We start from the raw sequence: 12,231 nt of genomic DNA, 5'->3' as shown, positions 1-12,231 counted from the left end.
GAAAATTTCTGTGATGTTTTATTTCAGCTCATGAAATATGGGACCAACATTTTACACGTTGCGTTTATATTTTTGTTCAGTGAAGATGGGAAAACAAACATGGTAACAACAAACAGAAAACTGTACGATCACTGAAAGTACAGTAACTTCATATTTAGTTTCTTTAATCAGAAATCAGAAACCTTCACTTTAATCAGAAACCTTCACTGTGAGTAGAGAGCAAATAGGCGGTGGAGAAGAAAGGCTCTCTGTGGGTGAGACTGTATTCAGGATTACATTGTTGTTGTTGATCACAGTAATTTCACCTCCAAATATTTGATTAGCACTGTTTACTGTATTGTAATTTGTGATTGAAAGTGTTGATTGCGTAAAACGTAGTGTTATTTCAATGCAGATTTATTCTTTCCATATAATGGAATGTTCAAGGATATCTAATATTATATTCTTCTTTACCATAGTGTAGGACAAATGTAACGTATGTGTCACTCTGCTGAAGGTGTTTTATCAACCGTGGTGTCAATAACTGTAGGTGAACTTCCTTTCTATATATGATATGTTTGATGTTATCTCCCCCGGACTGGAGGTGTGGATGTCTGTTTTCCAAGGCAGCTTGTTTCGCACGCCACTGGTCTTTTTTGAAGTGTGTGTGTGTGTGTGTGTGTGTATATCAACGTGTGAAAAGTGTGTGAGCGTCTGTGCATGCAACCGTGGTTGCGAAAGCATGTGTGCATGCAGGTTGGCGTGCCACTGAGAGTTTAAGATTGCGTGTCAGTGCTTTGGGTGGGAGGAGAAATGGGAGGAGTTGAAGGGGTAATGACCTGGATTCCTCACGAAATATGAGGTAATACTTTGAGATTTAGGCTATAGCTCAATGGTTAGAATACCATCATGACTCCTCCCAGAGCAGGGTTATTGGTGTAAGGGTTAACTATGACTTGCATTTTGCGTGCTCTGTAATGACCTTTCCCGTTACTTTTGTTTTTCATTAAGCAGGTTTCCATTGACCCAGGTTTATTCAACAAAAGAATTGTCGCACAAAATGTGTAATGGAAACGGCGGCAATATAATCAATTTCCTATCCATTCGACAGGAGTGCATTTTTATTTTGTCTAGCTTCTTTATTGCGACAAATCATAATGGAAACGTTTTCTTTTTAAAATATATAATGATTGCCTAATAATTTTGAAGGTACACGGGGCATGTGATGTATCAGTAACTATATCTCGTCACTTCTCATTTCATTCTAAATGTCTGCTACATGCTAAATAAAAAATGTCAACTATAAAATTCTGTTTCTGTGCAGGACAATGATTGTCCTGACTTCCCAGAATGCCTAAATTGCTGCCCCATGCTTTTCTGGTTGGCTGGCAACTTTCAACATCCAATTATTTCAGATCTACAAGAGTAAACGTTTCAACATGGCATGGACCTTGGCGATACGTTTGCACATGAGAATTGTTAAAATATGACACATATGAGTACATTATTGCATTCTATAGCCTACCTCCTATAGGAGGGCATACAGGCTGTCGCCAATTTATTAATGCGCAATTTTCCTACATGGGTAATGAAAACAACCATTACATTATCATTGAACACTGTAGGGTTTTGCGTGTTTTTAAAAAATGTGTAGGTGTGACGCCATTATGTCCAGTTTTTATCGACAAGGTAGTTAAATGGAAAAGCACCTTAGCAGGCAATTGTCGCATCTATTTTCGATGCGAACTTTTTAAATGTAGACAACAACAAAAAATCACTGGACAAGTTATTGTAAAGATAGCTAATGTCGTGCTACTCAATGGGACATTTATGAATAACAGACAACAGTTTATTTTGTAGAACTAAGAAAACCATCAATTCAACTATAGCAATATGAGGACTATTGGAAAAAAGTATAAGGCTGTATTATCAATGAGTGTTGTGTTAAAAAAAATTTTTTTTTTTTTTACAGAGCCCATTAAAATGAGTGATGCTTACTTTTCTGGTTTCAGTACTTGTTAATACAATGTTTTACTGATAATAAGTATAACTGTTATACTTTAGCAAAAAGTCACTAGTCAATAGGCAGCTAATATCGGCACCCAGAACCAACTCAGCGCTATATGTTAAGGCTGTCACATTGAAATTACTAGCGAGCTAATCCTCTCCATGTCATCAATAACCTGAACCATTCAGCCTGCAGATAGACGTTAGTCAACAGGAAGGACTGACTGGGGTTACATAACAGCCTGCCTGCAAAGGCAGACCCAGACACACACAGTTTAGTCTGAGGTCCAGCCCCCTCTCAGTAGCATTCAGTGCCAGACTTCAGGGAGGTAGTTTCCTTCTCACAAAACAGCTTGTGTAACTGAGCAGAGAGTCAGAGAGGCATGGGCTGGCGGAAGGGTATTCCTGTGGTTAAGCAGGGGCAGGGGCTGAGGCCGGGGCTGAGGTTGGGGCCAGGGTTGGGACTGAGGCAGGGGCTTAGGCCGGGACTGCTGGTTCTGCTGTGCTGCCTTGCCCTGTGTCCAGCAGATGTCCAGGGGGACAAGGTCCTGGTGATGCCTGTAGACGGGAGCCACTGGCTGAGCATGAAGCTGCTGGTGAAGGAGCTGGCGGCCAGAGGCCATGAGATGGTTGTGCTGGTCCCTGACACATCCATCCTCATCCAGGGCTCTGACTACTACAGGACTGAGACCTTCAGGGTCCCCTACAGCAAGGCACAGCTGGACGAGAACGTCAACAAACTGAAGGACGCTGCATTCCTCAAGGCTCCGGATGTAATGGACATATTCGTGAACGTGCAGCACCTGGTTCACTTCACCACCATGCAGATGAAAGGCTGTGAGGGTCTGCTGTATGACGAGCCCCTGATGAAGCGACTGAGAGGAGAAAGATTTCACATGATGCTGACTGACCCCTTTCTACCCTGTGGATCCATCATCGCTGACTCCTTCAACATCCCAGTGGTGTACTTCTCGAGGGGGATCCCCTGTGGGCTGGATGAGAAGGCTGCCCAGTGCCCCACTCCCCCATCCTACGTACCACGCTTATTCTCCGGCAACACTGACCACATGGATTTCTTAGGGAGGGTTAAGAACATGCTCATGTACAGTCTGGAGAGCTACCTGTGTACGGTGATGTTTGCCAGCTTTGACGAGCTTACCAGCAGGTACCTGGAGAAGGACATGACGTACAGGGAACTTCTGGGTCACGGGGCGATCTGGCTGCTGAGGTATGACTACTCCTTTGAGTATCCCAAACCCAGGATGCCCAACATGGTCAACATTGGCGGCATCAACTGTGGTAAAAGAGCTCCACTTCCAGCAGTGAGTCTAATAAGAGTATATTTTAGAACAAACAACTTCAACTGTGGTAAAAGAGCTCCACTTCCAGCAGTGAGTCTCATAAGAGTATATTTTAGAACAAACAACTTCAACTGTGGTAAAAGAGCTCCACTTCCAGCAGTGAGTCTCATAAGAGTATGTTTTAAAACAAACAACTTCATCTGTGCGTAGCTGTGCAACCAATATGGAACCAGGTCCAGAAACCTCAAGGGATAGATTCACTACTGTGGCAATTATACACCCCACTATAATCTAACAGAGGAACTGAGGGGCCCTTCTAGTTCCTACCCGACAAACCACAGGAAGATAAACTACTCTGCAGGGATTGTTCTGTGGGGTAAGGGATGGGGTTAGATGTGATTGTTGTAGGGTTGATTATGCCTTTATCTTCTATGAATACAGGGTGTGTTATCAAGGCATGGTATCCTTTCACAACTTCACCCTCCCTCCTTCAGTTAATGTTTTGCTAAGCAGACCAAAGACTGTTCTAATACTGATGTGTGGAATTTAGACATAATTTTTTTTAATGTGAGTTAAATAATTTGATGCCTTGTCTGTTTATATTGTTCAATGTGAAATATTGATGAGCACCATGAGGTGAGGTTTCACACAGCAGTTGCTGTTTGTTTTCTGCCTGTATGTACATACAATTCCATTGCATAGTGAAGGACCACAATTCATTGTGTGTTAGGTTCATCGTGTGTGTGGTTCTGTAGATATATCGGAGAAGGGTCTACTTGCAATAACTGTGATTTGGGGTTGTGAGGCCAGTTGGACGTACTGCACCTTCAAATCACATGCACCGAATACAATAGGTGTAGACCTTACAGTGAAGTGCTTACCTACAAGCCCCTAATCAAGAATAAGAATAAGAAATAAAAGAAAAGGAACAAGTAATTGTGCTGGGGACAATAAAAGGCCACTCCAAAGTGTAAAGTTTTGTTACACAGTATAATTCCACAGAAATGTCCACCAGAGCTGTTTCCAGATAAATTCATGTTCATTTCTCTACCATAAGCCGCCTCCAACGTCGTTTTAGAGAATTTGGCAGTACATCCAACCAGCCTTACAACCACAGACCACGTGTAACCACGCCAGCCCAGGACCTCCATATCCGGCTTCTTCACCTGTGGGATCGTCTGAGACCAGCCACCCGGACAGCTGATGAAACTTAGGCGTACTTATGTCTGTAATAAAGCCCTTTTGTAGGGAAAAACTCATTCTGATTGGCTCCCCAGTGGGTGGGCGTGGCTCCCAAGTGGTAGGTGGGCGTGGCTCCCACCCATGGCTGCGCCCCTGCCCAGTAACATGAAATTCCGGGATTAGGGCTTAATGAATTTATTTGAGTTGACTGATTTCCTCATGAAATCATTTAAAGTGTTGCATGTTGCGTTTCATATTTTTGATAAGTATAAATGTAAAACGTTTTTGTAAACTAACTCTTCCCCCGTGCCTCAACAGGACCTGCAGGAGTTTGTGGATGAGTCAGGAGAGGATGGCTTCGTGGTCTTCACCCTGGGCTCTATGATCTCTCAGATGCCTGAGGAGAAAGCCAAGCAGTTCTTTGATGCCTTCAGCAAGATCCCTCAGAGGGTAAAGACATCTCGATGCTGGCCCAAATGGCACCCGATTCCATATATTGCACTACTTTTGACCACAGCTGGTCAAAAGTAGTTCACTATATAGGGAATAGGGTGTTATTTGGAATGCACCCATCGTCTGTCTATTACATAATGTTTCCCACAGTTAACCATTTCTGACCAACACAATCTTTAAGTATACAGTCTCTACGTCTTCTGTAGACATCAACAACTGACAACATATTTCCTGAGCTTTCTTACATCTCCTAGATATAGGACAGACACTTTAAAACCTTATTCCTTATGATTTATGTTTTTACTGTCTTTTCTGATATTTATGAATGAATGCGTTTCTATGGGCTGTAGTAGTAAAGGCCAAATTCAATATTTTATCAAATAACATTTTTTATATATATTTTTAATACCAAATGGGGTCCTAAAATTCAAAATCAAATAGCTAAATGATCAATAGTATGACCATCTTTAAACAATTCCATATGTTAGCTTAGTCATGCACTGCAATTACACAATTGACTGATGATAGGTTGAAATAAATTCATAAGAAGATGATTGTGGGAGCTATACTGTTAGATTTCAGCCTGTGTGTCCATGTATACTGGTGATTCAGCCCTATACGGGTCAGCAACCACAGCTAGGGAAATCAGTGCAACCCTGAACAAAGAGTTGCAGTCAGTTTCAGAATGGGTGGCCAGTACTAAACTGGTCCTTAACATCTCTAAAACTAAGACCATTGTATTTGGTACAAATAATTCTTTAAGTTCTAGACCTCAGCTGAATCTGGTAATGAATGGTGTGGCTGTTGAACAAGTTGAGGAGACTAAATTACTTGGTGTTACCTTAGATTCTAAACTGTCATGGTCAAAAAATATTGAATGGTTGTAACTCTGTCTGTGATAAAGAGATGCTCTGCTTTTTTGACACCACACTACACAAAGCAAGTCTAGTTTTATCTTATCTTGATTACTGTCCAGTCGTCTGGTCAAGTGCCGCAAAGGACCTAATTAAGCTGCAGCTGGCCCAGAACAGAGTGGCACATTTTGCTCTTCATTGTAGTCAGAGGGCTAATATCAATACTATGCATGCCAGTCCCTCTTAGCTAAGAGTTCAGGAAACTGAATGCATCACTTCTTGTTTTTATAAGAAATAAATTGTTTGCATAGTCAACTTACATACAACACTGACAAACACACTTACCCCACCAGACATGCCACCAGGGGTCTCTTCCCAGTCCCCAGGTCGGGAACAAATTCAAGAAAACATACAGTATTATACAGAGCTATGATTGCAGGGAACTCCCTTCCATATCAAAAAACAAATAAAGCAACACCTCCAGTCACAAGGCCTCTCCCCCATATGACCTACTTGTTGTGTGTACTGACACGTATGTGTAACTGATAGATGCACACACACGCAAACTACATGTTAATGTACAGTATGTCAATTGTAAAATCTTTTGACTGTAATGTATTTTTCGTTATGTGTCAGACCCCAGTAAGACTAGCTGTAGCCATTGGTGTCAGCTAATGGAGATCCTAATAAAACATTATCAATACAGCCTGATTGTATAATTATCTATAGCAGAAAGCAATGGGTTAGAAGAAGTCTACATAACCAACCCGTAATGTAAAATGCAACATCCATTTATGGCCAGCTATGTAAACTCTAACATGGATTTATCCTGCAATAGATGTCATTCAATTGGTAATATTCATTTTTGTCTTCTTCTAATGCCTTTTTAAGGGGAAAGTAATCTGAAAGTAATTAGATTACGTTACTGAGTTTGGGTAATCTAAAAGTTACGTTACTGATGACTATTTTGGACAGGTAACTAGTAACTAACGGATTACGTTTAGAAAATTACCCACCCAACGCTGCATATAGGCCTAATCTCCAATCCACCATTAATCTAGACTAAGAACAAGTCCTTTGTCCCCCGTTGTACTTAACTCTGAGGAATGCTGTAATTACATGGAGTTTCAATGACATTTGCATATTCTCCATTCTTCATATACTACATCAAGGGTCATGGCAAGCTGCTGTTCTATGTTGTTCAGTTTGTGTGGTGTACACTAGAGCTATGCCTTAACTCTCTAGACACACATTTATACTCCACTACAAAGTGCTGTACCTTCACCACTATATCCAGAATTGTCAGATGATTCTATATGACTTGATAAACTAATTAAACTGTTCTCTGTTTTCAGGTGGTGTGGAGGTACACAGGAGTGGTGCCTGAGAACACTCCAGACAATGTCAGATTGATGAAGTGGCTTCCTCAGAATGATCTGCTGGGTTGGTTTCGTCTCATCATCAGAGATAATGTTACAATGATATAGTTATGATGAAAACCACCTGGGTTACAGACGTTACAGAGGGGTACTCTTCTCAGTAAACACATGCTACTGTTGTTGCCATTTTGCAAGAGAAACAATACATCTTCTTCTTCGTGGTGAATGTTCTATGTTCCATGTTCTAGGCCACCCCAAGGTCAAGGCCTTCATCACCCACGGAGGAACCCACGGTATCTACGAGGGGATCTGTAACAGTGTTCCCATGGTGATGCTTCCGTTGTTCGGTGACCAGAGTGACAACGTACATCGCATGGCGGTGAGGGGTGTCGGGGAAGTGCTCACTTTGTTCGATATCACCTCAGAGAAACTGGTGGAGGCCCTCAACAAGGTCATCAACGACAAGAGGTCAGACATCATGTTAACGTAATACAAGGAAGTATACTGAACAAAAATATAAACGCAACATGCAACAATTTCTACGATTTTACTGAGTTACAGTTCATATGAGGAAATCAGTCAATTGAAATAAATAAATTAGGGCCTAATCTATGGATTTCACATGCCTGGGAATACAGATATGCATCTGTTGGTCACAGATACCTTTAATAGAAAATGGGCCCCAGGATCTCATCACAATATTTTTGGGCATTCAAAATGCCAATCAATAAAATGGAATTGTGTTCGTTGTCCATAGCTTATGCCCATAGCATAACCCCACCACCACCATGGGGCACTCTGTTCAAAACATTGACATCAGCAAACCGCTCACCCACACAACGCCATACACATGGTCTGTGGTTGTGAGGCAAGTTGGACGTACTGCCAAATTTTCTAAAACAACATTGGAGGCGGCTTATGGTAGAGAAATTAACATTAAATTAGCTTGCAACAGCTCTGGTGGACATTCCTATAGTCAGCATGCCAATTGCACACTCCCTCAAAACTTCAGACATTGAGGCATTGTGTTGTGTGACAAAGCTGCACATTTTAGAGTGGCCTTTTATTGTCCCTAGCTCAAGATGCACCTGTATAATGATCATGCTGTTTAATCAGCTTCTTGATATGCCACACCTGCCAAGTGGATGGATTATCTTGGCAAAGACAAAATGTTCACTGAGAGGGATGTAAACAAATTTGTGCACAAAATTTGAGAGAAAAAAGCTTTTTGTGCATATGGAACATTTCTTGGGACCAACATTTTACATGTTGCGTTTATATATAATGTTACAAGGACATGTTATACACTGAAAATACAAACTATTAACCTCTTAAAATGTAACTACATGTAATCCAAAATGGAATCTACATAATCCTCGAAAGTAATTTTTATCATGAGAGGACCATCAACAATAACTAGTAATGCTGCTTTCTCCAAGATAGGTTAAAATGTCACCTTTCTGGTAAAAATAGTTATAAATTGTTGAGGTGTAGACACATTTTAGTGCACAAGCTCAAATGAACAGGACAAGTAGGATAAAAATATAGCAGTGCAAACAGTACAGGGACCAAATCCTAACTTGAGATCTACATATTGAGTTTCAGTGCAAATATATTGTCAACAATGCATGATTTAAATAAACGTCTGAGTTCCTCATTAGAATTCAGCCCCAGTCTATGAGGAGATTGGAAACCCTGTTGCATCTGTCCTTCTGCCCCAGTTACAAGGAGAAGATGCTGAAGCTGTCAGCGGTACATAAGGACCGTCCCATCGAGCCCCTGGACCTGGCTGTGTTCTGGGCGGAGTTTGTTATGCGCCACGGCGGAGCGGAACACCTAAGACCCGCCGCTCACGACCTCAACTGGATCCAGTACCACAGTCTGGACGTGTTCACTCTGCTACTCACTATAGTTCTCATTGTTGTCATGGTCACTGTTAAATGCTGCAAAGTCTGCTTCCGCAAGTGTTGTGGAACAAAGAAGACTATGAAGAAGAAGAAGGAGTGAATGTCCTTCCTGTGGCCTAGGCTGGGATTCAATCAAAGGCTCGTTGTAGAGCGCTGTCGACGATAATGTGCCTTTTAAAGGCAATGTTCCTGTGTTTGCTGAGATCACATTCACAGTAAACGCTGCAGATGTTGGCTCAATCAGAAAGTACCTTAAAATGTCAAGCGTGCTACAATGCGCTACAGATTGAATCCCAGCCCAAGCCATCAGGCCCTAGAGTCCAGAGTAACTATACTGCCCACTCTAGGCCCTGTGTATAACATTTTTATGTTTGTTTGATATCTCAGGATAATGTCAGAGTAACTTCATGTATCTGTTGTCAATAAGGCCTGATGCCTGCCACCAGCAAGACAGTCTCATTCCACCACAGGAGGTTGGTTGCACCTTAACTGCTGGTAATGGCTGGATTGGAATGACTGGAATGGTATCAAATACATAGTTTCCATGTGTTTGATGCCATTTCATTTGTTCCATTACAGCCATTATTATGAGCCGTCCTCCCCTCAGCAGCCTCCTATTTATTCCACAGTCAGCCACTGTGCTGTTGGAGTGTGACTTCAAAACTGTTGGCCTGTCTAGCATGTGTGATGCCAATTCAAGATCCTGTTTAGTAAAAAGCATGAGCTGACGCACACCCACATTGTTTTGTATAGGCGCTAACCAACAAGGATTGAACTGTATAAAAATAAATCAAGTCGCGCAGTCAGAGTTACCAAAACGTTGGTTATTAGGTTTACTTAATCAGTTGTTTGGAGTATATATATTGAGTGTACAACTTTATTTTTATACAACTTAAGATCCTGGTAACACAACCAATATATGTCATGTTGGTATAAAGGATTATGGAGACAGGTGCAGGAATACACAATAGGGGTTTTTAATACACCCAAAACAAACACGTATACTAAAACACTGGGCTGAACCCAAACAAAAGAGCGAGGGTAAACCTCGTTGAACGACACAGGACGATTCCCATAATACACAATATATAAGACACGCAGCATAACAGCTGCACCAACGCATAGGTACTCACACCACCAGTGGACACGGGAACAATAATCGACAGCCCAATAGAAACCAAAGGGCACACTTATACAAGTATTAATCAGTGGGAATAGGGGACAGGTGTGCGTAATGAATGTTCCGGAGGGATCCGTGACAATGTAGTGGCAAGAGAGAATTTCTCTTTGTCTTTGAAAGGAATTTTGACAGTAAAAAGCTATGGCAGGTGTGTCATTTTGCCTGGGCCTCATTCGGTCTTCATCAAGGTCCAGAGAGCACCACTGACTTTTAAAAAATATTTCCTCGCCGTCAAAATTTGCTAAGTGTAGTCCTTTATCCAACGTTTTTGGAATTTCCGATGCTCCCTGACTGTCTAGCTTTCATTTCAGTAATTATTGTTTTTTGTTGTACAGTACTTTTTCATTATGTTTGTAATAATGTTTCGAGTGAAAAAAAACATTATTGTGAAAATCTACAAATAAATTGTAATACAAAGTTGCATCTTTGTCCCTTTTCATTGCAGTTAGAGGGAAACGAATTGGGCTGGGGCTGTATTAGTTAAGTTATTGTTTATTTCCAAGTCAAAAAAGGAGAGTAAAAAAAAACTGAAAATTGCTCAATATTTATTTTTTGTTTCTGAATTTGAAAATTGCATTCTTTTCTAATTTATTGTATCAAAATTGGACATGGAATAACGGGAAACACATAAAAAACAAAAATTGAATAAAAGTGGTTGTTTTGTTTATACCCAGAAGTACACAGATTAGACTGAGTATGACTGGAAGATAAAAATACTAATGTTAGCTAAGATGCAGAACTTTTTTGGAAGTTTACATGCCAATAGAACAAACTGAACAACAACTGAACAAAGTTTGCTTGCACTTGCTGGCTACTGACTATACTCATGTTAGATAGTAGTAGCTAGTGGAAGTAAGTTAGTCCCTCAGCCTGCTATAAGATGAAGCTGCCTGACCAGAGTTACCTGCTGCGGAAAGGTCAAATTTCTCCATTACTTTCTGTAGCTACTTAGCTAGATCTTCAGTCGGCTGATGGTGTTTATTTACTGAGCAATAATGAACAGTAGTTACTGTAAATGGTCTATCTGGTACTTTATATAGCTAACTTAGGTATTGCTTACACATACAACAATATCCAATTAAGCTAAAGTGAAAGGCAAACAGGCTATGCTCTTCAGTTGTGAACACGACTACTGCTACGACAATTGGCCGAGGATCTTAATTTGATCAGCCTGTTGTTGCAGGAAATGCAAACTTGTAGTGTATTCAATGTTTAAAAAAGCTTCTAAAGTTTGTAGTTTACACTTTAAAATGTCAGACTTGATTTGCCCTAAAATGTCTCAGCCTCTACAAAAATATCAATTAATTATAATCCATACAAATAATCCATACAATAATTCTCATTTCCGGTTGCTACGGGATTATTTTCCTGCTGTGAGAAAATGGTCAAATTAAATCCTACATCTATACAGTGCCTTTGGAAAATATTCAGACCCATTGACTTTTTCCACATTCCGTTACATTACAGCCTTATTCTAAAATGAATGTTAAAAACATTTTCTCAGCGATCTACACCTAATACCCCATAATGACAAATTGAAAACATGTTTGTAGAAATACCTTTTTACATAAGTATTCAGACCCTTTGCTATGAGACTCAAAATTGAGCTCAGGTGCGTCCTGTTTCCATTGATCATCCTTGAGATGATTCTACAACTTGATTAGAGTCCACCTGTGGTAAATTCAATTGAGTGGACATGACTTGAAAAGGCACACACCTGCCTATATAAGGTCCCACAGTTGACAGTGCATGTCAGAGCAAAAATCAAGCCATGAGGAATTGTCCGTAGAGCTCCTAGACAAGATTGTGTCGAGGCACAGATCTGGGGAAGGGTATCAAAACATTTCTGCAGCATTGAAGGTCCCAAGAACACAGTGGCCTCCATCATTCTTGAATGGAAGAAGTTTGGAACCACCAAGACCCTTCCTAGAGCTGGCCGCCCGGCCAAACTGAGCAATCAGAGGAGAAGGGCCTTGGTCAGGGAGGTGA

General features: G+C 40.9%; 1 protein-coding gene across 1 annotated transcript; it reads left to right on the top strand.

Moving 5' to 3' along the window:
- The first annotated feature begins 2,262 nt into the window (after positions 1–2,262).
- Positions 2,263–10,663, top strand: LOC112225335 (UDP-glucuronosyltransferase). The gene is made up of 5 exons (XM_042306491.1): positions 2,263–3,308; positions 4,788–4,919; positions 7,132–7,219; positions 7,404–7,623; positions 8,877–10,663. Exons 1-5 carry the CDS (start codon positions 2,370–2,372, stop codon positions 9,160–9,162), a joined length of 1,665 nt encoding a protein of 554 aa, XP_042162425.1. The 5' UTR covers positions 2,263–2,369; the 3' UTR covers positions 9,163–10,663.
- The last annotated feature ends 1,568 nt before the right edge of the window (positions 10,664–12,231 follow it).

This window comes from Oncorhynchus tshawytscha, linkage group LG26 (assembly GCF_018296145.1).
Source record: "Oncorhynchus tshawytscha isolate Ot180627B linkage group LG26, Otsh_v2.0, whole genome shotgun sequence".
NCBI classification, from domain to species: domain Eukaryota; kingdom Metazoa; phylum Chordata; class Actinopteri; order Salmoniformes; family Salmonidae; genus Oncorhynchus; species Oncorhynchus tshawytscha.
Note: the sequence above shows the minus strand (reverse complement) of the source record. Positions and strands in the feature narration are given on the sequence as shown.